General features: G+C 40.9%; 1 protein-coding gene across 1 annotated transcript in view; it reads right to left on the bottom strand.

Moving 5' to 3' along the window:
* Positions 1 to 2,406: 2,406 nt before the first annotated feature.
* MYO1D (myosin ID) overlaps positions 2,407 to 25,957 on the bottom strand; it is a 249,529-nt gene continuing 225,978 nt past the window's right edge. The window contains exon 21 of the mRNA XM_007452365.1: positions 2,407 to 2,565. Coding sequence (XP_007452427.1) covers positions 2,407 to 2,565 — 159 coding nt within the window. The remainder of the gene's footprint in view (positions 2,566 to 25,957) is intronic.

Below are 25,957 nucleotides of genomic sequence, written 5' to 3'. Positions count from 1 at the left end.
CAGCCATAAAAAGAAATGAAATTGAGTTATTTGTAGTGAGGTGGATGGACCTAGATTCTGTCATACAGAGTGAGGTAAGTCAGAAAGAGAAAAACAAATACCGTATGCTAACACACACACACACACACACACACACACACACACACACACACATATATATATATATATGTAATCTAAAAAAAAAAAATGTTCTGAAGAACCTAGGGGCAGCACAGGAATGAACACGCAGACGTAGGGAATGGACTTGAGGACACGGGGAGGGGGAAGGGTAAGCTGGGATGAAGTGAGAGAGTGGCATGGACATATATACACTACCAAATGTAAAACAGATAGCTAGTGGGAAGCAGCTGCATAGCACAGGGAGATCAGCTTGGTCCTCTGTCACTACCTAGAGGGGTGGGATAGGGAGGGTGGGAGGGAGATGCAAGAGGGAGGGGATATGGGGATATATGTATGCATATAGCTGACTCATTTTGTGATACAGCAGAAACTAACACACCACTGTAAAGCAATTATATTCCAATAAAGATGTTAAAAAAATTCTTACATATATTCGAGATAGAAATGTATCTCAGAACACATGCTAGGAAAAGAAAGCAGTTGATGGACTCTAGAACCAGATTCACATATGTCCACCACTTGTGGAGGCATTTAACAGCTGTTAGAATTAGAGAAACAAGGACTCAGATTGAGAAAAAATATTTCAGTTTCCCAGGCAAAAGCTATTACTACAGGCATCCAAATGAAAGGTAAAGATTAAAATCCCTTTGATTATCCATACTTTGCTATAACTACATATTAGGAGGAAAATAGGCCTGTTTATTTGAGTTATAGACTTGATTGTAGAGATGCCTTCTCCATGTCTTTCCCTTCCATTCCAAACGCTTCAGTATTTCTCTTACTTTATAATTATTTGGCAGATGGAAGGGAATTTTTCAAAGGCCTATATGTTTATTATTATCTTTTGGTAATTCCTTAGTTGGATCTTATTTTTTCCCACCAGATGACCATGAAACATTATTTTATTTATAGCATTTAAAAACATTTAATTATATAAGATATTTAAAGATCTGTTTTGATCTAGGATACAAGGTTTAAGAACATAAAATAAATGGCCTGTGCAGCTCACTTTTAAAATTATACTCCATACATTTATCAGTAAAAAGGAACACAGCAGAATTAGACGTGTGGATATCAGATTCTAAATATGCCTTTGTTTAGAGAAAAGCCATGTCTAAACTAAGGAAAAGAAATACTCATGAGGAACTAGATTACTGTTGGCAACTTAGTAAATGTCTTTTAGGAAGAAAAGGAACTGGACACTGGGCTCATTTCTCAGTCCCCGAGTTTGGAGGAGTGGTCTCCTTCTGGCATCAGGGTGGTGGGGTGGCAGAGACAGTGTGCCACAACGGGAAGAACATCTGAGTTTGGAGTCAGAGAAACACCCAACTCCAAATACTCCATGACCTCCTTTGGGAAGAGAAACCCCATCTCTAAAACAACTCTAATAAATAACCAGACAAGTCACTTCTCTGCTTGAAATTATCCATTCACTGGTCCCCATCACCATCAGGGTCTGCTCCCCTTTTACATCTCTCACATCACTGTTCACGACACAGACATAAACAACTACCCCAGGTATCGCCTAGGGCTACTATGAAGTTCTCAGACAATGCCACGTTCCCCCATGACTCCATGTTTTTGCAGAGGTAATTGCCTCTTCAGAATCCCTTTAGTCAAAATAAGGTCATTAAGGTGAGAGTCTTAATCCAACATGACTGGTATCCTTAAAGGAAGAGGAAATTTGGACATAGTCATGTACAGAAGGAAGACCATGTGAAGACACAGAGAGAAGATGGCCATCTACAAGCCAAGAAGAGTGGCCTCAGAAGAAACAAACCCTGCAGACACCTTGGTCTCAAAATCTAGCCTCCAGAATTGTGAGAAAATAAATCACTTTATTAAAAAAAAAAAAAAAAAAAAAAAAAGAATCCCTTTAGTCTTTGTGGACCTACATGTCATCCTAAACCTGCCTTCTAATTTGTTTATATTCATAGTAGCTACTCTAACTGATTATATGTGGGGTAAATGAGAAGCTGTGACAATAAGAATATAAAGTAAGTTTTCTGTCTTTTGGATTTAATTACATTTGGATTGGCAGTGAAGAAATCACCACTGGGGAAATCTCTCATTGTTGGTTCAGCTGGAGGCTGGAAAAGTAGACGATCATCCCTAATCTTGAAACTAAGGCTGGATGCTAATTTTGCCTTCTGGGAAACAGATGATTTAAGTTTTCCTTAAGAAGGAAAATAACTTAGTACACTAAAATTGGCACAAAACAAGTTCAGTGAGAATTATGATGAAAGATTTCATATATTTTCAACTTAGCTAAACAAAAATCAAACTTTACCTCTTGAAATGATTCACCAGGACTCCAACCAGCTCTCCAATTCGACTCTCGTGGGTTGGCTGTTTGCTGAAGAGACAGACAATGAGGTCTTTGTTGTCTTTTGTATGGAACACTACCAGTTGGTCCTTCCCATTGGAGACGCTCAGACCAGTCAACTGCAAAGAGACAAGGCATGGAAACTGTAAGGGTGGTTCTCAAAAGAATGAATTAGAAATACAGTTTGTAATGGTTCTACTCAGTAACTCTGATGACATTAATCCTTATCGAGCTTCATGAAACAAGCAGATAAAAGGAAATAATAAAGATAAGAACAAAAATTAACAAAATTAAAAGCAGAAAAACAATAGGGTAAAATCAATGAAACAGAGCTGGTTCTGTCAAAAGATAAATACAATTGCTGAATCTCTAGTCTGAAAGAATAGAAGAGAGAAGACCTAATTACCCATATCAGAAATGGAAGAGGGGCTATTACTACAGACCACATAGACATTAAAAGGATAATAAAGGAATATTTACAACAACTTTATGCACATAAGTTCAACAACTTAGACAAAACCAAACAATTCCTTGAAAGCCATAAACTACCAAAATTCACCCAAGAAGACATAGATAACCTGAATACTGCTATATCTATTAAAGAAATTAAATCTGTAGTTAAGAACCTTTCAAAAAAGAAAACTCCAGAAGGCTCAGATGATTGCCTTGGTAAATTCTACCAAATATTTAAAGAAGAAATAACACCAATTCTCCACATCTCTTCTAGAAAACGGAAGAGAAGGAAACACTTCACAACTCATTTTTTGAGCACTGTCCTGATGCCAAAAATAGACAAAGGCAGCAAAAGAAAACTACAAACCAATATCCAATATCCTTCATGAACATGGATGTAATTAGAATGGCCAAAACATCAGCAAATCAAATCCAAAAATACATAAAAACAAAAATGCATCATGACCAAGTGGAGTTAATCTAAGAAATGCATAGCTAGTTTTGTATTAAAAATATCAATCAATGTAATCCATCATAGCAACAGAAAAAAACCCCAAAGCTACACTATTTACAATTGTCAGGGCATGGAAGAAACCTAAATGTCCACTGACAGATGAATGCATAAAGAAGATGTGGCATACACACACACACACACACACACACACACACACACACAATGGAATATTATGCAGCCATAAAAAGAAACAAAATTGACTTATTTATTTGTAGTGAGGTGGACAGACCCAGAGTCTGTCATACAGAGTGAACTAAGTCAGAATGAGAAAAACAAATGTTGTGTGCTAACGCACATATATGGAATCTAAAAAAACGGTACTGATGAACCTAGTGGCAGGGCAGGAATAAAGACGCAGACGTAGAGAATGGACTTGAGGACACGGGGAAGGGGAAGCTGGGACAAAGTGAGAGAGTAGCAATGACATATGCACTACCACATGTAAAATGGATGGCTAGTGGGAAGCAGCCACATAGCACAGGGAGATCAGCTCGGTGCTTTGTGACCACCTAGAGGGGTGGGATAGGGAGGGTGGGAGGGAGATGCAAGAGGGAGGGGATACGGGGATATATGTATACTTATAGCTGATTCACTTTGTTATACAGCAGAAGCTAACACAACATTGTAAAGCAATTATACTCCAATAAAGATATATAAAAAAAGAAAGCTATCATATCAATTGACGCAGAAAAAGCATTTGACAAAATTCAAGATCCATTCATGATATAAATCTCTCAGCAAACAGGATTAGAAGGGAATTCAACCTATTAATGACATCTACAAAAACGCCACAGCTAACATCTTACTAAGTGGTGAAAGACTGAATGTTTTCCCCAAAGATCAGGAGCAATGTAAGGATTTCTACTGTTTCTGCTGCTGGGCAACTTCATACTGGAAGCCCTAGCCAGTGCCTTAAGGCAGGTTTGAATAAATTAAAAGGCATACAGTTTAAAAGGGAAGAAACAAATGACTTTATTTTCAGATTACATGATCATCTATATAGAAAATCCCAAGGAATTTACAAAATAGCTCTCAGAAGTAATTAGTGGGTTTGGCAAGGTCACAAAACACAAGGTCAACAGACAAAAATATTTATATATATCAGCAATGAAAAACTGGAAACAGAAATTTAAAACCAAAACCATCCACAACTTCAAAACCAAAAATGCTTAGATATAAATATAACAAAATGTGTGTAAGACCTGTAAGCTGAAAACTACAAAATGTTGATGAAAGAAATCAAATGAACATGCTGATGACAGGAATAAAAGAAAATCTAAATACACAGAGAGGAATAATGCGTTCATGGTTTGGAAAACTCAATATTGTTGAATACTGCCAATTTCCCCCAAATCGATCTATAGATTTAATGCAATCCCAACCAAAATCCCAGCAGAATTTTTGGTAGATATCAACGAGCTGATTCTAAAATGTATATGGAAAGGCAAAGGAACCAGAGTAGCCAAAACAATTTGAAAAAGAACAAAGTTGGAGGACTCACAGTAGCTGATCTTCTTACTATAAAGCTACAGTAATCAAGACAATGTAATTGTCAAAAGGACTGTCAAAGGGATAAAAACATAGATGAGTGGGAAGAGAATGGAGAGTTAGATATAGTCTCACACAAATACGACCGATTGATTTTTCACAAAGATGCAAAGGCAGTTCAACGGAGAAAGGATACTCTGGACATTTGGATAACTCAGAACATTTGGACATCCACATGCCAAAAGAAATAAACATTGACCTAAATCTCACAACTCGTGAAAAATTAATTCAAAATGGGTCATAGATCTAAATGTAAAATGTAAAACCATAAAACTTTTAGAAGAAAACCCAGGAGAAAATCTCTGTGACCTTGGATTGGGCAAAGATTTCTTAGAAATGACACCAAAAGCACAACTCATAAAAGAAAAAAAAACAACTGTTAAACTAAACTTCATAAAATTTAGAACTTTTCTCTAAATAAGACATTGGTAGGAGAATGGAAAGACTGCCCACAGACTGGGAGAAAATATTTGCAGAGATATATCTGATAAAGGACCTGTGTCCAGAATATATAAAGAACTCTTAAAACTCAACAACAGGACAGCAAACAAGTCAACTTAAAATGGGCAAAAGATGTGAAGTCACTTCACCAAAGAAGACCTATGGGTGGCAAATAGGTGCTCAACATCACTAGGCACTACAGAAATGCAAATTAAGACTATAACAAGATATCACCACAAGCCTATCAGAATGGCCAAAATTAAAAAAAAAACAAAGAAGAACAACTAAAGTGACAATACCAAAGAGGATGTAGAACAATCAACTCTCATACATTGTTGGTGGGAATGTAAAATGGTACAATCACTGGGAAAACAGTTTGGCAGTTACTCAAAAAGTTAAACATAGAATTACCACATGAACCAGAAATCTCAGTCCTAGGCATTTATCCCAGAGAAATAAAAATTTATGTTCACACAAAAACTTACACATGAATGTTTACAGCAGCTCTATTCATAACTGCTCCAAACTGGAAACCACCAGAATATCCATCAATAGGTGAATAAGCAAACTGTGATAACATCTATACAATGGAATGTTATTCAGCAATAAAAAGGAATGAACTAATAATACAAATTATTGATATGCATCACCATGGTTTATTTTCAAAGGCATTATGCTGAGTGAAAGCAGCCAGTCTCAAAAGGTTACCTACTACACGACTCCATTTATGTGATATTCTAGAATATAGCTGTCAGGGATTGGGGTCAGGGGGAGTCTGATACAACGGAGTTTTTTGGGGGTAATGGAATGACTCTGTATCCTCATTGTGGTGGTGGTTACAGAAATCTATGCATGTATTAAGACGCACAGACCTGTATACAATCACCACTACCAAAAGCCAATTTTATTTATTATACGCAAATTAAAAAAATATAGCTCCTTGGTTATTTTGATCCCTAGATCTACCTTGGTCAATAAAACAGAAACCCGAGTGATTTCTTGTTCTGTGGTTTGTTCTTCTATTGCAGAAAATACCAAAGTGCCACCTCCTGGCTGCCACAGGTGCTGTCCGTCTGGCAATCAGCATTGACAGGATACCCACTGGGGGCAATGCAGAGTGCCAGGCAGCCTGGGGGTAGGGATGGAGGTACCAAAGATGCAGAAGGTATAATCTCTGTTCTAGGGGGATTCATGATCCAGTTGGATGAGTGGAAGAGACAAATACCCAACAACTGAAGAACACTTTAACAGTTCATACGTTTGGAAGATCATTGAGTCTCATGCCCATATTTTACAGATAAGCAAACGGAGGCTCAAAGAAGTTAGCTGATTTGCAGACCCTGAAACTGGAACTCAGGCCTACAGATGGACCCAGACGCATGTTCTTTCTGTCACAGTAGGCTTTTCCAAATATCATGTACAAATGAACACAGGCTGTGAAAATAAGTATCCCTAAATGTCACAGAAATAAATGTTCATAGGAGGTGAGTTCTTAGGTTGATTTTAAAGAATTCCAGGGTCAGCGCTCAATGGAGAGAAAGGAAAATATTCAAGGAGCTGGAGATCGTTTCACAGACCCACGTTAGATCATGGGTTTTCTGAGGCCATGGATAAGAGAATGTATCCATCTTTCTGACACTTAGATGATTTTTTTTTTGTTTTTTGGTTTGGTTTGGTGTACATTGGCTTTTTTTTAAAGTTCCTTTTAAAAATATTTTATTGAAGTCTAGTTGATTTACAGTGTTGTGTCAATTTCTGCTGCTGCTGTACAGCAAAGTGACTCAGTTATACATGTATATACATTCTTTTTCATTTCTTTTCCATTATGGTTTATCACAGGATATTGAATATAGTTCCCTGTGCTATACAGTAGGAACTTGTTGTTTGTCCATCCTATATATACTAGTGTGCATCTGCTAACCCCAAACTCCCAATCCTTCCCTCCCCCACCCCCAGATGATTTTTATATGAGTAAATTAAAAATACCATTTTCGTTTAAAAAAACATGTTATGTCTAAGATCCTTCTCTCTCATTTATTTTATATACAAAATTCAAAATGAAATTTATGTAGCACTTCACAGGAGAACTTGATTAAAGCCTAATATAAATGAGAATTCTAACAGCACTAACTCTGCCTGCATATCCCAGGAACATTAGCTGCACGGGTCCGAGGAAAGGGACCGATTCAGCAGTGAATGCTGAAACCATCCAGATAGAAGGTCCCTTCCTGGATGCTGTCAGGCTAGAGCAGAGGCGCCTATGACTGTTTTCTCAGCTACCTTCCCACCTCGGGGTGTGGAATTCCCTTCCTGCCCTTCCCTATTCCGCCCTGCCTGAGTGGCTTCACCTGGATGGGCACAGGAATTCTTCATGTGTGTTCTCAGGCCTATGCGCATGCCAGAGTCCCAGCAGAAAAGAGGGAAAACAGCACCTACTTTCCTCTGCTGCACACAAAATGAAAGATTAAGATCCCGTTGTCACCAAGGCAGGACAAACAGCATCCAGGATGTCTCTTTTGTTCTGGGAGACAGGATGCTAGACGGGAAAAAGCAGTGGAGTAAGGGATGACCTGGGTGTTCATCTCAATTCAGCCGTGTGAGCCTGAGCGAATCATTTAATTTTGGGGGAGGCCATCTGTCTCCTTTTCTGCAAAATAAGGATCCTACTAGGTGCCCCATCTACCTCCTAAGATTGTGGCAAGGGTCAAATAGGAGCAACTCAGAGGTATAAAACGATAAATAAGCAAAAGCCCCTGCCTTCAAGGGTCTTTACACTCTAAGAGAAGATATGCCAGCAAAATCTGAAAAACTTTACACAAGTACCATGCCAAGGGAGGTACTGTATGCAAATACATTAGTTAGGGAAGAGATCCTACCTCAGTTATCTTCGGGCAGCCAGAACACACAAGTAAGTTCTCTGAACAAAAGTGAAACTCCTTATCAGGGCTTCCCCCTACTAGTTGCCTTCTTATTTTTCATAATCTGTGAGATCTCTATGCTATGATAAATCTAAACCTTCCTCTTCTTTGGTTTTGAAGCTTTGAGCAGGGCAGATACAATCTCTGATGCTAATCTAACTCAATTCTCCCAGACCCTCCTCCTATGGAGGATCAAACAGTGAACATAACCAGACAAGTAAAAAGAACGTTATAACTTTCTAATTGTCAGTAAAAAGAGAATAAATAAAACTTGAACAACATAGCAACTAGAAAAAAAAGAAGGAAATAGCACAGAAGTATTAAAAATGGAAAGCGTTTAAATAACACAATCAAATTTAAGAAAACAAAATTTGTCAGTTTCTGTAAGAAATGTAAATGAGATACAACTCTTTTACTGGATGAAAACGGGTCACGGATTAGGTCAAAAAAGAAATTTAACTATACTCTGTTTATAAAAGATGCATCTAAAATAAAAAGACATAGAACAAAAATGAAAGGATGGACAAAGGCGCACCAGAAAGAAACTAGGGATGGGAATAGTAATAACAGACAAAGCAAAATCCAAGGCAAAAAACAAAACTTTTCATTTTATATTGACAAAAATATAGCAAAAAATGAAAACCACCATCTTCATGCACTGAATAACATGGTACTGAAACATACAAAGCAAAAATTATTCTTATACAAAAGAAATGGACCAAGTTGTGATTTTAGTGGACGACCCAGTGCTTGGCGGTTCAAGCAGGCAAAAAGCAAATGAGTATGGAGCGTGGCTGAATGATCAACGTATTTGATTATCAGTTACATGGAAATTGTACACACATTTATTGTGGTCCCTGAAATATTTACACATATGTATTATGTATTGGGCCAAAAGTAACATTCCTCTCCCCAGTTACAAAAAGTAGGATATGCACTGACTCTAATCACAGTGCAGTAAAACTGGAAATTATATAAAGGTTAACAACACAACCTTATCACTGAGAATTTTTTAAAAGAAGTAACATCTCTTTAGGCAACTCCTGGATTATAGTTGCAACTACAGACAATGAAGAAGTTAATGAGAAAGAGAATTTTACATCAGAATTCATGGATGCAGCCAAAGCTATATTCAAAAGAAAACACATTGCCTTGAATACTTTTGTTATTAAATAAGAAAAAAAGGAAGTAAATTAAATACCAAAAACCTAGAGAAAGAGCAAAAGAAATCTATCCAGGTAAAAGTTAGTGAAGATAAAATCAGAAATTGATGAATGAGAAAAACAATATAGATGATAAACCCAAGAGCTGGTTCTTTGAAAAGACCACTAAAGAACCAAACCCTTGTCAGGGTCTATTCAGGCAAAAACAAGGCAAAAACACAGATATCTAACATGAGGAATGAGAAAGAGATTTAAGAAAAGGTGTGATGTCTTTAGAAATTATGAGAGTAAGATCTGTAATTTCCTATTAATAAGTTAAGTATTTGTGAAAGGCATGCTTTTATAGCAAAATACAAATTACTAAAAATTGACTCAAAGAAAGATGAAATAACCAGAATCAATTCATAACTAGGGGAATTTTTTTCTTATGTTGGCAGAAGACACTCTCCTAAATGTTCCTGGGCACAGATGATGGTAGTATAGGCCATCAAGTCCCAGGTAATTCCTACGCTATGGAAAATGCTCTAGAACATAAACAGACACCATCCCGACTCATTTCACTGAATCCTGGTAGCAAACCTTGATGAAGGTCTCTTTCACACACACACACCTACAGACCAGTCTCACAAGGACAGACGCAAATATCCAAAATAATTAACAAACTCAATTCAACAGGCTAATACGCCATGACCATGAGGGCATGGTTCACAAGTGTAAGGATGGTTCACTAATAAGAAATGCATCCATATCGCTCAGCTGATTAATAGGTCACATTTATGCGTCATCTGTGTGTTTGTCCCACTAGAATCATCTCCTTGCTTGACAGATTTCACTTTTTCAAGGCAAGTATGAAGTTGTGTCCTTGAACTGTTTTTATTTTACAGTATTCCACGGTATATAAAACAGTATCTCTCTCCATAGAAAGTTGGTAAATACTCAAATGTATTTATTATCATATCAACCCTACAATATTAGTTTTAACTTTTTTCTAACCACTGGTAATCTTTGGCAGCAAAGCATTGTGGATAAAGGAGAGAATAGACTTCCTCTCCTGTAGAAAAGTTATTACTGGACTAGAAACAAGTATCATGACTGAGCATGGAGACTTTGGCCTGGATCTTTTAATACAATTTTTAAATGACAGAGACTAAGTATGTTAATAGATACTGTCTATCTTTTACTATTTTTATAAATAGCAGGTGAGAAAAGAATTAACTGGAAATTAAAACATATGACCCTACTCACACCAAAATACTCCATACATCTTGACCCATCAGTCAAATAGGATTTTAAAAATTGAGGTATAAATTATGTACAGTAAAATTCACAGACTTTTAAGTGTTTAGGTGGATGATTTTTGACACCCAAATCAAGATACAGAACATTACCAACATGCCAGAGAGTTTCCTCTGAATGTTCTTTTTTAAGACTTAGTTCTATATTTGTAAGTCAAATTGGCTTACTTAGCTTTTGAGAGCTAAAAAGGTTAGCTCATTACCTGGACCTAGAAAGCCAGAGGTTCACGGTAGTAAGAACAAACTCACAAAATACTGAATTTTCTCTTTATCTTTTCTGTTTTCATGAATTGTACCATTTAGGATTATGAGAATTTTACAAAGAAAATAGTTAATCTTTGAAGGTGACAAACCAGACAAATGCTCTAATGGTAATCTTAAAGGAACTATTTAAAATATAATAATAATAGAATATAGGTTTATTCAAATTGCTTGAGATAGGTGGTTTGGAATTTAAACTATTTTTTGGTGGCCTATATATTCTTCTCATAGTAAGATTCATTGCAATAGAACTTAACTTCATTTGATTTCTCTTAATGACAGATAATCCTTGGTTTCTAATCTCCAGTTTTCAATAATTAAAAAAAAATTATGTTGAGGCTATAAACCCACAGTTGTTGGATTAGGTTCAGCCTCACTTTGTAGGACAAGAACAGGGACAGGGTTAATACTTCCCCAAAGTCCACTGTAACCACAAGTCATTTTGCTTGCTGTCTTTTTTTTAAAACATATTCACTCTTGTAAAAATTCTTTCAGGTCATTACAGAGTATTGAGAAGAGTTCCCTGTGCTATACAGTAGGTCCTTATTAGTTATCTATTTTATATATAGTAGTATGCATCTGTCAATCCCAGTCTCCTAATTTCCTCCCCTCTTTCCCCCTGGTAACCATAAGTTTGTGTTCTACATCTGTGACTCTATTTCTGTACTGTAGATAAGTTCATTTGTACCATTTTTTTAGATTCCACATATAAGCGATATGATATTTTTCTGTCTGACTTACTTCACTCAGTGTGACAATCCATGTTGCTGCAAATAACATCATTTCGTTCTTTTTTATGGCTGAGTAATATTCCATTGTAGATATGTACCACATCTTCTTTATCCATTCATCTGTTGATGGACATTTAGGTTGCTTCCGTGTTTTGGCTACTGTAAATAGTGCTGCAGTGAACACTGTGGTGCAAGTATCTTTTCAAATTGTGCTTGCTGTCTCTTTCGCTTCTTACTCTATCTTTATTTCTCTGCCTGCATCTGTACGTGTGTGCACAAGCTTTGTCACTGAAAACTGTGGGGGCCTAGCAGTAAATTCCAGGATCCCAAACAACAATTTCAAAAAACTGAAGACTTCTGGAGAATGTGGGAATCACGAGAAAAGGCCCTGATACTTTTATGACAAAATTCTCTAATAATGGAATAGGCCGCGAGCCCTTGAGCTCTTGTGACTCTGAAAAGAGTTAATCTTTTAAAATGGTGATCAACTCCTTCAAAGCCATCCAGGTCTGACCAGGGAGGAGAATGCATGCCTTTTTATAGGGCTTCCTGGCCTTCTTGTTCCAGACTTACTCCCGGGAAGCAGCTACTCCATGTCTTCTTGAGTGGGGGGATCTCTTCTCTTCTGTGGTTAGTGCTCTCTGCAAACACCTCCAAGGGATTTCACTAACTTGGGGCTGCCCCCCACCCCAATCAGGGATGTGCTTAAAACACGAAGAGCTTTCATAGAATTGGACGTAAATCATTTCATCTCTTCAGGTATCTGCTTGTACTGTGATATACACACTTGGCCTTTGGGATTTTCTATTTCCTACTTCAGTTCTTTGGTTTGACGGCAGAGTTATAATATTTATGCTCTTTTGATCTCAATTAACAAATTGATTTGGCTGCTCAACGATGGAGAACATACTGTTCATTCTGTTTTCCATTCAGAAGCTTGGAAGACAGATGCTCCGACTTTCTGTAGGATGCCTGGTGATTTTATTTCTTGCCTTGTCTCTCTGTTCTCTGTTCATCTGTCTCTCCCGATCTCCCTTCTTCTCTCCCTTTCCCTCTTTCTTCCTCCTTCTCTTCCTCTCTCTCCTTGGCCCAACTAGCTATAAATCAGAGATCTTAGCGAATCAGATCTGTCATAGAAATAATGCAGAGCTTGGGATAAATAAGACTTTACCCCTCGTCATTTGGAAGCAATGCTTGTGCCCTAAGCCACTATGTAGGGCGTGGCTCTATCCTGAGGTCACTGTGCTGTGAGGATCTCAAGCCTCTCGGAGAGGTCAAGGGTTGACCCTCCGGTCAGCAGTCCTGGTCCGAGCCCTCCCAGCCCCAGCGCCAGAAGAGTGAGCATATGAGGGTCCCAATGATCCCAAGCCTCAGTTGCTGAGTAACTTCCAGCTTTCGTGTCTTCCCAACCAAAGCCCTAGGTATTGTGGAACAAAGATGAACTGGCCCCATTGTGCCCTTTCCAAATTCCTGACCCACTGGAATCCATGATCATAATAAAATGGTGGTACACTACTATATTTAAAATAGATAACCAACAAAGACCTACTGTATAGCACAGGGAACTGGGCTCAATATTCTGCAATAACCTAAATGGGAAAAGAATCTGAAAAAGAAAGGATACTTGTATGGGTATAACTGAATCACTTTGCTGTACACCTGTAACTAACACATCATTGAATCAACTATACTCCAAAACAAAATAAAAATTAAAAAAAATAATAAAATGGTCATTTATTTTACTCCACTAAGTCTGGGGTGGTTGGGTACACAGCAATAGTTGACTGGAATCAAAATTTGGAAGCAGTGAGGTGCTACTGTAACACAATACTAAAACAGTTGACACTGGCTTTGGGAAGTGGGTGGCAGCTGGAAGAGCCTTGAGGAGCCTGATGGTGGAATCACAATGGGCTTTAAGGAGGTAGTCACAAGGGCCTGAAGGGAGGCAAGGAAAATATTTCAAGCTTGAGGAAAGGGGACCCTTGATACAAAGTGGCAGGAAATCTGACAACACTGTTGACTATGGGAAGGTACCTAACAAATTCAATGATCTAGATAAGGATTTCTAGACAGGACACTGGAAGTGCCATCGGCTGCTTCTTGCTGTCTATGAAAACATGTGAGAGGAGAGAGATGATCTTAATACAGGACGGTTCAGCTTTCATGCAAAATTTAGAGGAAATATAAAGCAGCCTGCACTTGCTGGGTTTGAAAATAAAACTGTTTCTTATTCCCAGCTTCTCCAGATGGCAAATGATTCTCAAATTGGGAAACGGTTTCAGGGCAATGATCAAGTCCAGAGCGGGACTGTAAAATCCTCTGTCAAAACCTCAGAAAGATCTAAGGCAGTGTTGCATAGAAACTTCCAGGCAGATTAAAGATCTTCAGGGCGTGCCTTTCTCTGTTAAACAATGGGGCTCTTAAGAGTCTTAGGGACCTTGTCCCATAGCAGCTCATAAGGAGCCCCAGGTACAGGACAGCTTATCTTGCAGAGGTTTGTGGGTGTGGTTTTAGTGGATTATAAATTGATGCACAGTTAAGTCCACCAAGATTTCAAAGGAATTGTATCAGGTTGGACTGAAAGGGAGAGAGACATTACAAAATGTGCAGAGGCTTTTGGACCCCCAACCTTTGATGGGCAGGAAGCAGACCAAGAAGGCTACTTAGTTTCAAACACAGATGGCCCTTGACTATTATGTGCCTCCCATTTCCCATCTCTTGGAATGGGGAGTGTCTAGTGGGGTATCCCATCCCTGTGTCACCATTGTATGTTGGGTGTGTGGGGCAGATAACTTGTCCTTTTAAGGACCTGAGTTTCACAGGTCTTCAGATTGAAGGAACTCTAGTTGAGGAACTGCATCTAAACTGACTTATATGATGAGATCCTGGACCACAACCCTGAACCTGATGACATCAGGGAATGAGACTTTGGGGCATCTTGGGTGGGGGTGAGTATATTTTGAATGTCAGAGTAATGAAAATAATTTTTGACGAAGGGGTAGACTGTGGAGGGTTTAAAACTTGTTCATAAATCCTTTGACATTCCTCCCATTGAGAGATGGGGGTCTCTGTTCCCTCCCCTTGAATCTGGGCTGATCATAGTACTTGCTTCTAACCAATAAAATACAAAGAGGTGATGCTGTGTGACTTCCGAGGTTAGGTCATAAAAAGGGGGTGCAGCTTCTGCCTCGTTCACTGGGATGCTCATGCTCTGAGCCCAAAGCCCCCCATAAGAAGCCTGATTACCCTGCGGCCACCATGCCATAAGGAAGCCAAGAATCTCCGAAAGGGCACATAAGGCTCTCCAGTCAGTAGCCCCGGTCTTCAAGTCCTCCCAGCCCAGGTAGGTGTCAGTCATCTGAGTGAATGAGCCTTCAAATGATTCCAGCTCTCAGCCCTTGAGTCACCCCCCAACCTTCTAGTCTCCTCAGCTGAGGCCCCAGATATTGCAGAGCAGAGACAAGCCATCTGCTTTGCCCTTTCTGAATTCCTGATTTAAAAGAACCTATGACTGGGCTTCCCTGGTGGCGCAGTGGTTGAGAGTCCGCCTGCCGATGCAGGGGACACGGGTTCGTGCCCTGGTCCAGGAAGATCCCACATGCCACGGAGCAGCTGGGCCCGTGAGCCATGGCCGCTGAGCCTGCGTGTCCGGAGCCTGTGCTCCGCAACGGGAGAGGCCACAACAGTGAGAGGCCCACGTACCGCAAAAAAAAAAAAAAAATTTACCATGTTGGAAGAACATGTAAGACCACACTCTTTTTCAGAAATATTTTCCAGCTTCATCAAACATTATACAATTATTCTTTTACTTTCTTAAGGATTCAGAGTTGTTATGGTGAACAGTAATTAGTAAATGTGCTTTAAAACAGATGCATCTTCAGGGCTACTGGCGTTCCTATGACCATACCCGCCGGACCACATGTTCCAAAAATCATGCCTGTGTGTGTAAAGCACATGACATTCTAATGGTGAAACAGACCCTTTTCTACAAAATACATGCCATGAGCAGTAACAAAAAAATTGTCTTAAAGCCAGTTTAATCAACTTTAGGCACAAGCACTTAGTTATAAGCCTAGTACTATTGATCAATATAATTCAGGTCAAAGAAAATCATTGTAATCAACTGACAAAAGGGCTAAGTTTCTGCTATTTATCGATAAGGCCTTTCAACCCTTGATTTTAACAGCTTCATGAAAGCAACTCAGCAAAACTCTTCAATAAACTTCCAGTATCAACCCATCTAACTGCACTGAATAAATGACATCTCCATATTCAACTCCAATTTCTTCCAAATATTCCTCATCCTGACAGGGATTAAGGGCACCATCAAGGAGAAAATTTACAACCTAGATAACGTTCGCATCACAAATGAACTTTGTACTTTACCATACAAATTCCTTTAGAGGGAGTTACCCAGGAATCTGGGCCCGCCATAGCCTCCTTTATTAATTTAAACGTTTAAGTCATTTTTCCCTTTTGGTGCAAAGTACATTTGTGGTGCGCAAGTTTGACTTTTCCATATTTAGATTAAGTGTGTCAAATTCCTTACTAGAAAGGGGGCTAGAACCTACCAGTTCATGGGTATCAGCCACGTGGCTAATTGTTTTCTTTTTGCTAAAAATCTCAGACAGGCCTATTGGAGGTCTCTCTCCTAGATTATCTGGCAGTTTGAGTTCCAGGGTTTGTCTCGCAGCTTGGTATTCAGTAGTTTCTTGAAAAATTGAACTTTAATTCCAAAAAGACTGCTCTGAGGAGACAGCTCAAGAAATCATTCCAACAAGTTTTTAATACCAAGCCATCTAGTAGAACTAAACTAAATCTCCTCAGAGCCCTCCTGTACTTTCAGTTTTCATATATTGCAACCATCAATATGCCTGCCTGCGAGGGACTGACTCCCTTTTAATTACTGCTTCAGATTTATCGTTGTGGGCTGGGTACCAGATCATTGGATTCATCACAAGGGTGCAGGAAGCTAGATAAATGGCCCAAGAGGGCCCTTCTTTAGAAAAGAGCATGCAAAATTTAGTACACAAACTCCATCACATCTATTTTGACTATGCAAAAGTTGTAAAATTTCTCCACTTACATTCTATTTATCCCCTATGGTTCATTTAGGTCAACGTTCTCAACCCCGGCTGCATGTTAGAATCAGTGGGGCTACTCTGATTTGGTTGGTCTTGGATGGGGCTGGGCATCTATAGTTTTTAGAACCTCCCCAAGTGATTCTAATCACACACAACCATTGATTTGGGTAAAACCATTACATAACTTCATCGTAGACAAATTATCATGTTACAAAGCTAACTGTTTTACTAATCAAGTTTTATATGATTTTGAATTTATTTTCTTTTCTCTCTTAAAATACCAATTTAAGTTACTTTCCTTATTGGTCTTTTCATGGAATTTTTTTTTAACCTTACAAATTAATGGTCCTCTCAATGCAGAGATTATTCCCTCGTAATTTTAGCTTTCCTTTCCTTATCTTCTGTTTGTCAGCAAGTTGAATCCATGTAGGTTAGTATTGCTCTATTTCAGGGATGATGAGTGACTTCTGATCACACCCTGGCCATTCTGGGTATTATGTTATGAGACCCTGGATTTAATGTAAATCTTCTACTCTGTCAGGCTTCTGCTAAAAAGGGACCAGCAGGGGAAGGAGGCACTGATGCTTTACTGCAGGGTGGGAGTCCAGGCCCCACGTGGGCTCCCCAATACCACCCTGCTGGGGAGTATGACAGGCACCTTAGAGCCACCAGGAGCGGGTGGAAAGCTAGCCCCTCCCCTGGCCTTCCCTGACTCTATGGAGAGGGGAAGGGGCACCACCCTTTCCCTGGGTGGGTGGGGGGTGCAAGTCCAGGCTCCCCTTTGGGCCTCTTTGATGCCACCCCAGTGGGGACGGGGAAGGGTACCTCTTCACTTCGGGCAAGGGTAGAGGTCCAGGCTTTCCATGAGGCCTTTGCTGATGGAAGTTAGGGGGGCCTGCAACCCTCCTAGGTGTTTTCCCAGAGAATGTTTGTTGTCAAATAGGTTGCCCACTTCCTGGTCCTTTGGCAAGAGAAAGCAAGCTTTTCTTGTCTGTGCCCATCTGGATAGGGGGCTTCTCCAGGAATGCAGTCTGGGATGTACAGAGACAAAAAGAAATCCCAAGTTGCTCACTGCCACGTTGCTTTTCAAGTCTTAAAGTCCCGAGTTAGTTCACTTTCTCTCCACCTTTCAGTGTCTTCTTAACGTTTGTTTTATAAGATGATGTCCAGGGTTTTTAGCTGTATTTAGCGAGGAGGATAGGGAGAAACGCATCTATTCTATCTTGTCCAGAACTGGAAGTTCCAACTCTCTGTTCTAGATCATGCACGCAAATGCATTAGAAAATGTGGCTTTCTCTTTAGTGAGCGCATGGTGCAGCTGGGCAGCCAAGAGGCATATATTGTAGGAGTGGACAACGTGGGCCTAGTGGGAGAGGGGGCTGCAAGTTTCCCTCTCCTTAAGATACTGGTAATTCTCAAATGTGAACCTCAGCTTAGACACTTCTTGCAGTGCCAGATGGGTATTTGGCCTCTCTGGGGAAAACTCAGACAGGGGTCCCGTGGAGGGCCCATGGGGACCACATATTTGACTTAACCAAGATGAAATTCATTACCTTGCCTTAACCACTGTGTTTCTTGGGGCCCTATTTCAATTCAGCACCACCAGTGGCACCGTGTCCCAAGCCCCAAAGCGTATTTACTGAATGGTAGTTATTTCACCAGCCACTTCCCAGTTCGTCCAAACTTTGTAATGCTGTCAGAATTAGCTTCCTAAACAACAAACCTCTTCAGGCCTCTTAAAATCTGTCGCTCTGCGTTGCCAAAAGCAGTCACTCACAAATCCCTTTAAGAATCTGAAAAAAGTCACAGGTACTCCGTACAGAAAAGTGCACAAGTGTTTGCATACACTTATGAATCCCTGATACTCTTCCTTGTCTGAGAAACCATGTCCACCCTTCCTCCACACTCTCTCAGCAATTCATGCTGCTCTGTTTTAGCGCGTAAGGAGTTGTCCTGCGGTGATGTCTGTATCTGTTTGCCTCACCCACTAAACAATAAGCAGAGGCAGTCTCTTTCCTCTTTCTTTCTAGCACCTAGCACAGTGCCGCAGTGCCTCAGTGGGCAGCAGATGATCACAATTTATTGCATGTGTGGAGGACAAAAAGCGAAATGTACAGATGAGGTTGAAGGGCACTCTTTGCTCAGGAAACTCCGATGGTTCCCACGTGTTCCTCTTTATCAAAGCCCTACCCTCCATCGTAGCCTTAAAAGCCTTATTCTCCTGGTAATTTCCCCTTTCTCTCCTCACCTTCTCTGGATGCTCTTATCCACACTCACGGTTTAAGCTACCACCCACTCATGGCTTCCAAATCTGTCTCTATTCTGGATTGTTCTCTAGACAGTTAATTGTCTAGCGGACCTCTCCATTTTTCCTCAGACTCCTCAAATGAAATCCATTTAGGACTGAATTTATTTCCACCCTCTCCTACCACATCTCTGCTTCCCCCCCACTACATTTCCCATCTTGGTGAGTAACCATCACCGCCTACCCAAGTTGTCCAAGAAAGAAACCTATGAGTCTAGACCCTTTCCTCTCGATGCCCAAGGCCTTCTACCAAATAGCTCTTGAATCCAGATCCCTTGACCCCTTTAAATGTCCTTGCTTGAGTTTAGGCCCTTGTAATTTCCTTTTTTTAAATATATATTTTAACATGTATTTATTTTATTTTTATTTATTATTTGTGGCTGCGTTGGGTCTTCACTGCTGTGCGTGCGCTTTCTCTAGCTGCGGCGAGTGGGGGCTAACTCTTCGTTGCGGTGTGCAGGCCTCTCATTGCGGTGGCCTCTCCTACTGCGGAGTACGGGCTCCAATCGCGCAGGCTTCAGTAATTGTGGCTTGAGGGCTCAGTAGTCGTGGCTCGCAGGCTCCAGAGCACAGGCTCAGTAGTTGTGGCACACGGGCTGAGTTGCTCCGCAGCATGTGGGATATTCCCGGACCAGGGCTCGAACGCGTGTCCCCTGCATTGGCAGGCGGATTCTCAACCACTGTGCCACCAGGGAAGCCCAGGCCCTTGTAATTTCTTAACAGGATTATAGCAGCAGCCTCTGAACTGCTTTCCCTGTCACCAGTCCTGACCCCTCCAGTGCATTCATCAATACCCATTTATTGAGCACCTACTATATGGCCACAGCCCTTCTCTCATGGAGTCTGTATTTTAATAGGGAGCAGGGGGAGCCAGAGCGTAAACAACTGTATAAGGTGACAGTGGTGACAGGGTCTATGAGGAGGAATATAGTAGCAGTACAAAGGTGTAGAGAGGGATAGGATGGATGCTTCTAGACAACCCGTTGGAGGTTATTCTGGGCAGAGAGCTGAATGAAGTGAGGGAGCCAGGCAGTTATCTGGGAACACTCCAGGCAGAAGGACAAGCAAGAGGACAGAATAAACAGTGAGGATGCCGAGGGCTGACTTTATCCCACCCCTCTGCTGTCCACAGGCACTGGGACTGCCGGTCTGCAAGGGGTTTACGAGCTGATAATTAACTGAGCATTTTACTATGTGACAAGGACTATGCTAAGGACTTCACATGCATTACTTCGGACTTGTTTACATGCATCTCAGTTCAGGCCTCAACACTCCACTGGGGTGGGTGCTGTTGTTAAAACGGGGCGTAAATGCAACAACTACCCGCATGCTTCCACATATCCTAAGGCCTGTGTTTGCCAGACACTGCCCACCAGGATGTGACTCTTCTTTCGTCCTTTACCATTTAGAGTGTAACAGTCTTTAAATGCAACATGAGATATTCTTACAATTCAACAGGCTTTGTGAAATGGTAAGGGATGGAGGAGACTGGGAGTAAGGGCAGACACGGGAGGAGGCTTCCTATGGAGCAAAGTGACTGTTCCACGCACAGAAGCCAAAGAAGTAATCTAGCAATGTCAGGAGAAAGGATCCTGAACTCGTCCACTCTACCTACCCTGCCTGATGTATCTCCATCCCTGACACATTGTAAAGACGTCTTTATTTAGATACAATTCCAATAAAATAAAATCTTTTTTTTGGTCTGTTATGTCAGAAAATCAGATTCTCCCTGTAGTGCATTAGAACTTTGCTATAATAATTCAGTGTAAAGAACGTTTGCTCTGAACCTCAACCAGTAACAAAGAAATAAGCTCATTTATTTAATACCTAAGAGTTCAGGACCGGTGCAGGACTGCCTCCCAGTGACGTGGGGAGGGTCAAGTGAGACAGTGTATGGTGACGTCCATCACAAGGGATGAAAGTCAGCAAATATAAAGTGATTATCTCTACTACTCTTGTTGAAGGAAGATCTTCCGATGAGACCATCTGCAAACATGACACCATAGTCAGTACCTTCAAGAAGATTTAATTTTTGATACAGATCACAGGATCCCAAAGCTTTCCAGAAAACACACACACTCTCTCCCTGTCACTTTCCCACGTATGTGTGCACGTGCCCGTGTGCTTGCACGCACACGCAACACACACATACACACAGAGGTTAGAAAAATCTAATGGCAGAACTGAATCTGGGGGCAAGTCCAACTTTCAACAGATGATTCCAAGAAATAGCTAGAACGACAAAAGTGAATAAATTTGGTTAACAGAATAGTTAGATCAGTGGATTGCCTCCCTGGCTTCACACTAGGGAGCTTTAAAACATGCCGGTGCCTACCCACAGAGACTCGATTTCATTGGTCTGGGATGTGGCCTGGGTAACAGAATTTAAAAAAAACTCCCCAAGCTATCCCAATGTGTGGCCAAGGTTGAGAACCCCCGAGTTAGAAGCTACAAACATTTTTGATTTGGGCTTGAAAAGTGGAAACTAAATGAAATCAAATTCAAATCTCCTAAGTATCAGGTTAGCAGTGAAAGCACCATATTTCTTTCTGGCCTGAGACTATGGTACCTTTTCCTACATGTTTATTCTTGGAAAAGACAGGACTGCAATTAAGAGAGAAACAGCTGTGCAGTGGAAGTACAATGTGGCAGCTCGATTCCAAGTGCTGTTTTTTTTTTTCTCCAAAAGAAATGAAGCAAAAGGTTTCCTTTTTCTTTTTCTTTTTGTACCCTAATGCACCACACCTTGAGAGTCCTTGACAGGTAGAACAGGGCTGGTACACAAGCTCTTGTCTTGATTATGTCATTTCCTGCGGGATCCCCAAGGCCTACAAGTCACTTATCCTCAAAAGGTTACGATGAAATATTTTAGGAAGCAATTAATATTGTAAGAAAGACCTAAATAAACAAGGAGAATGGGGGGAGAGAAAAAAAGAGAGAGCATCACACGCAACTAAGCCAGAAGATGCTTAGCATTGTGGCTCACTAGGGCTTTTGGGCTCTGGTGTCTGAAAATCTGTACTGAAATCCTACACTAGTGACCAATACCTCTGGGAATTGTAACGGTTAGAGACGACTGCTTATGGTAAATGGTACTAAGCAAATCCAGTTATAATGTCGAAAGTCAGGGCTTTGGGGCAGGAGGTAAACTCCATTTTCATCAGTACTGTACTTGGAAACTCAAGTGATTCATTGATAAATGATACTTAACTTCCTGCATAGAATTCTTATAAAGATGGAGACACAGTATATTCAAATCTCCTAATAGGTGGCGCAGTGGTTAAGAATCCGCCTGCCAATGCAGGGGACACGGGTTCGAGCCCTGGTCCAGGAAGATCCCACATCCCACATGCCGCAAAGCAACTCAGCCCGTGCGCCACAACTACTGAGCCTGCGCTCTAGAGCCCGAGAGCCACAAATACTGAAGTTCGTGCGCCTAGAGCCCGTGCTCCGCAACAAGAGAAGCCACCGCAATGAGAAGCCTGCGCATCACAACAAAGAGTAGCTGCCTGTGCGCAGCAACAAAGACCCAACACAGCCAAAAATAAATAAATTAATTAATTTATAAGAGAAAAAAATCTCCTAATAAATGCCTGACACTGGGCATGTGACTAATGTTAGTTCTGCTATTTCTTTCCTCTTCTCAAAATAGGATCTGAGTTGTATGCGTTATTCATCATAAAATGGGAGGCAGCGATAGGAGGTTACCATCAGGGTTGCAATTCTGAGGGCTCCAGGGTCTGACGGAAGCCAGGTGACACTGCCTGTGAGCTTTGTGACCTTGGGCCATTACTTTACCTTGCTGAGCGACAGTTTCCCCTGGAGAGGAAGGTACAGTCATCTGTACCTATACAGCTGCCACAGGCCTGTGTTGGGCGGGCTGGTTTGCTTCTCTGCCTCTCCCACGGGCCTGTGGGCAGACTGAGTGACAGACTATTCCACTGCTAGTGCCTGGCAAATGCACAGCACATAGTAGGTGTTCAAAAAGGCTGACTGCGGAAAAGAGAGCTCTCATAAGACAGTTGTGTAAGAGGAAACCTATTACTGCAAGGTTAGTGACGTCTGTTTCTGCAAATGCACAGATCTTTTATGTGCACGCCTCCATTCAGGGCTTTGTGTTAAAAGGATCTTGTTTCTAGCAATCTGACCTCTGGACAAATGAGGTGGTGTCATACTAATTTTCTTATGCTTTATTTTTAATAAGGCTTTGTGTTTCTTTAAAGAGATAGCTTTTCAAAGGAGTCATGCATTAGTTCTAATGATTGTTGCTTTCAGACACCGCTTTGATACACCTTTTACATTTGTAATTGAATTTCCACGCACAGTACTAATCAAAATGGACTCTACCTCCTGTCCCAAAGCACTGACTTTTGACACTGTAAGTCAGTTTGCTCATTTAGTATGGTTTAGCATTAAGCGGTGGTCTCTAACCGGTACAACAAAAGGCATTTACTTCCAAACACAAGTCAGGAAAACAATCAATTTCAGGTTAGCTCTGAAATTCTGACTTTTTTCTCTTTTTTAAAAATAATGAGATAACATGGCTAGATGTCACATTTCTTAGAAGTATTTTAAAACCATGTGGCTCACTCAAATCCAACCATAAAATAATGGAGTGCTAAAAGAAATTACAAGGACAGTGGACCATTTCATTGCCACAGCATCAGAACAAGAAAAGATTCTTGAAAAATTAAACTGAAATCCTAACATCTTTATCTTTTAAAATTCTTCAATATAGACACTGCTTTTTTTCTAAGAACGGAGGTTTCCAAATATCCAATATTGCTAAGCAATGCTCTTTGTTGTAACAGGCAAAAATATAAACATTTGCACAAGATATTCAAAATAATAATACAGCTTGCAGGAACTGCTGAGAATTAATTAGGAAGGTAGTAAGCTTGCTACCCAAATAAATAAATAAACCCGAGTGCACTCAGTGTCTGACATTAAGGGGTTATACACTTTCCATTAAAGAGGACTAATAAATATAGTTTAAAGGCTCGAGGGAGGAGTGAGAGAGAAGGCTGGCGCGCACCAGCTCAGGCAGTGCCAGACGTCAGCTGACTGCCTCCATTGAGATTACCATGGAAACACCTTCTCCTGGGACAATGCCACGAGGGCAGGGTGCTTTAGAAATGGTGATGAGGAGCAAAGCCAGCAGGAGGATGGATTTTTAGCAGGATTCAGCCCTGTAACATATTACAAGGACAATCTATCTTCCAAATGAAACAGTATCTTTCTAGCCAGTCACTGTCAGATAGAGTAATAAAGCATGTTGCCTGGCAGAATTACAATCCATTTACCTCTGCAAAACAGTCACACCCTTTCAGATAACTGTCTCTCTTTTCTCGCCCGCCCGCTTGCTTCGTATTCTCCATAGAACTAAAGGAGGTATTTGTGTAAATTAATTGGCTGCTTCCTTAGCCATCAAGCCCATACTGATAAAAAGGGACTATATCAAATAGCATTCAAGGGCAGATTCAAGTATTTTTCAAACCAACCCGTCAACTGTGGGCAAAACCAACACAGTTCCCCCAACAAAAGGGTGAGAGGAGTTCCAGCTGAGGTCAGGTTAAATGTTTCAGTTTATGCGGTCTCCCTCGAAACCTGTGAACAGATTTCATGTTTACGCAAATTAAACTCAGTCTTGGCAATCAGCTCCCTGAGCGCCGGCTGGGGAGAGTCCACGCCCACAGGAACTCGAAAGGCAGGGGCAGCAGTGCATTGATTCGAGCAATGTGCCACAGCCATGGGGTGCAATTCTCCCCACTGATTTATAGTGATCTCTAGGATGATACACGGAGCTAAAGAGGTGACCAGAGTTTTGCACACAACGTGGCTAATTGTATGGGCTACTGTTTGCCTTTGTTCTCCGCATCAAGCTGTGGCTACCACGAGTCTCCCTGCTTTGCAAAACATTTGGATTCTGACCCCACTGCCCCCCACCCTGTATAAATTTTAACCTTTCTTGACAACTGTTTTGGAATTAATGCTTTATTTCGATATTACCATTTACAAATATAGTGTCGAGAGTGCCTCAGGAGGCATGACACTAATTTGCCAATAACACCGATTCCTAACCTAACTAACTATGTAGCATTTGTACCTAGAAAGTCACTCTGTAGTTAATAAAGGGGTCACCTGTAACTTGAGTGTTTCATCCTAAGATTTCTGTGTACAGTTAGTTGACCATGCCATTTGTGAGGGTATTCTCAAAAACCTTTCACGGTTTCCCATTTTTATCTTTCCTGTGAAGAGTGACTGGAGGGCTTCCCTGGTGGCGCAGTGGTTGAGGGTCCGCCTGCAGATGCAGGGGACGCGGGTCCGTGCCCCGGTCCGGGAAGATCCCACGTGCCGCGGAGCGGCTGGACCCGTGGGCCATGGCTGTTGAGCCTGTGCGTCCGGAGCCTGTGCTCTGCAATGGGAGAGGCCACAGCAGTGAGAGGCCCGCGTAACGCAAAAAAAAAAAAAAAAAAGTGACTGGAACCATGGCTAAATGATAAATTGAAGAATTTTTGCTAATGGAAGGGAAAAAAAAGGTCTCAAATTTATCTTTTAATTATATTTTGCTTAGGCTTATGTCAAGATCAGTCATTATCTCCTGAACACAAACCAACTGACCACAGAGAGGGGAGAGATGATTCTTGTAATTAAAGATTGACTGAGACCCCAGTGTGGGCTGGGTTATATAATTTAGGGTAATAGAAAAATACGTGAGGGCTTCCCTGGTGGCACAGTGGTTGAGAGTCCACCTGCCGATGCAGGGGAGACGGGGTCGGGCCCTGGTCCGGGGGGATC

The sequence above is a fragment of the Lipotes vexillifer genome, unplaced genomic scaffold, assembly GCF_000442215.2.
Source record: "Lipotes vexillifer unplaced genomic scaffold, Lipotes_vexillifer_v1.1 scaffold216, whole genome shotgun sequence".
Taxonomy (NCBI): domain Eukaryota; kingdom Metazoa; phylum Chordata; class Mammalia; order Artiodactyla; family Lipotidae; genus Lipotes; species Lipotes vexillifer.
The sequence above is the reverse complement of the archived record's forward strand: the minus strand, read 5'-3'. Positions and strand labels throughout refer to the sequence as shown.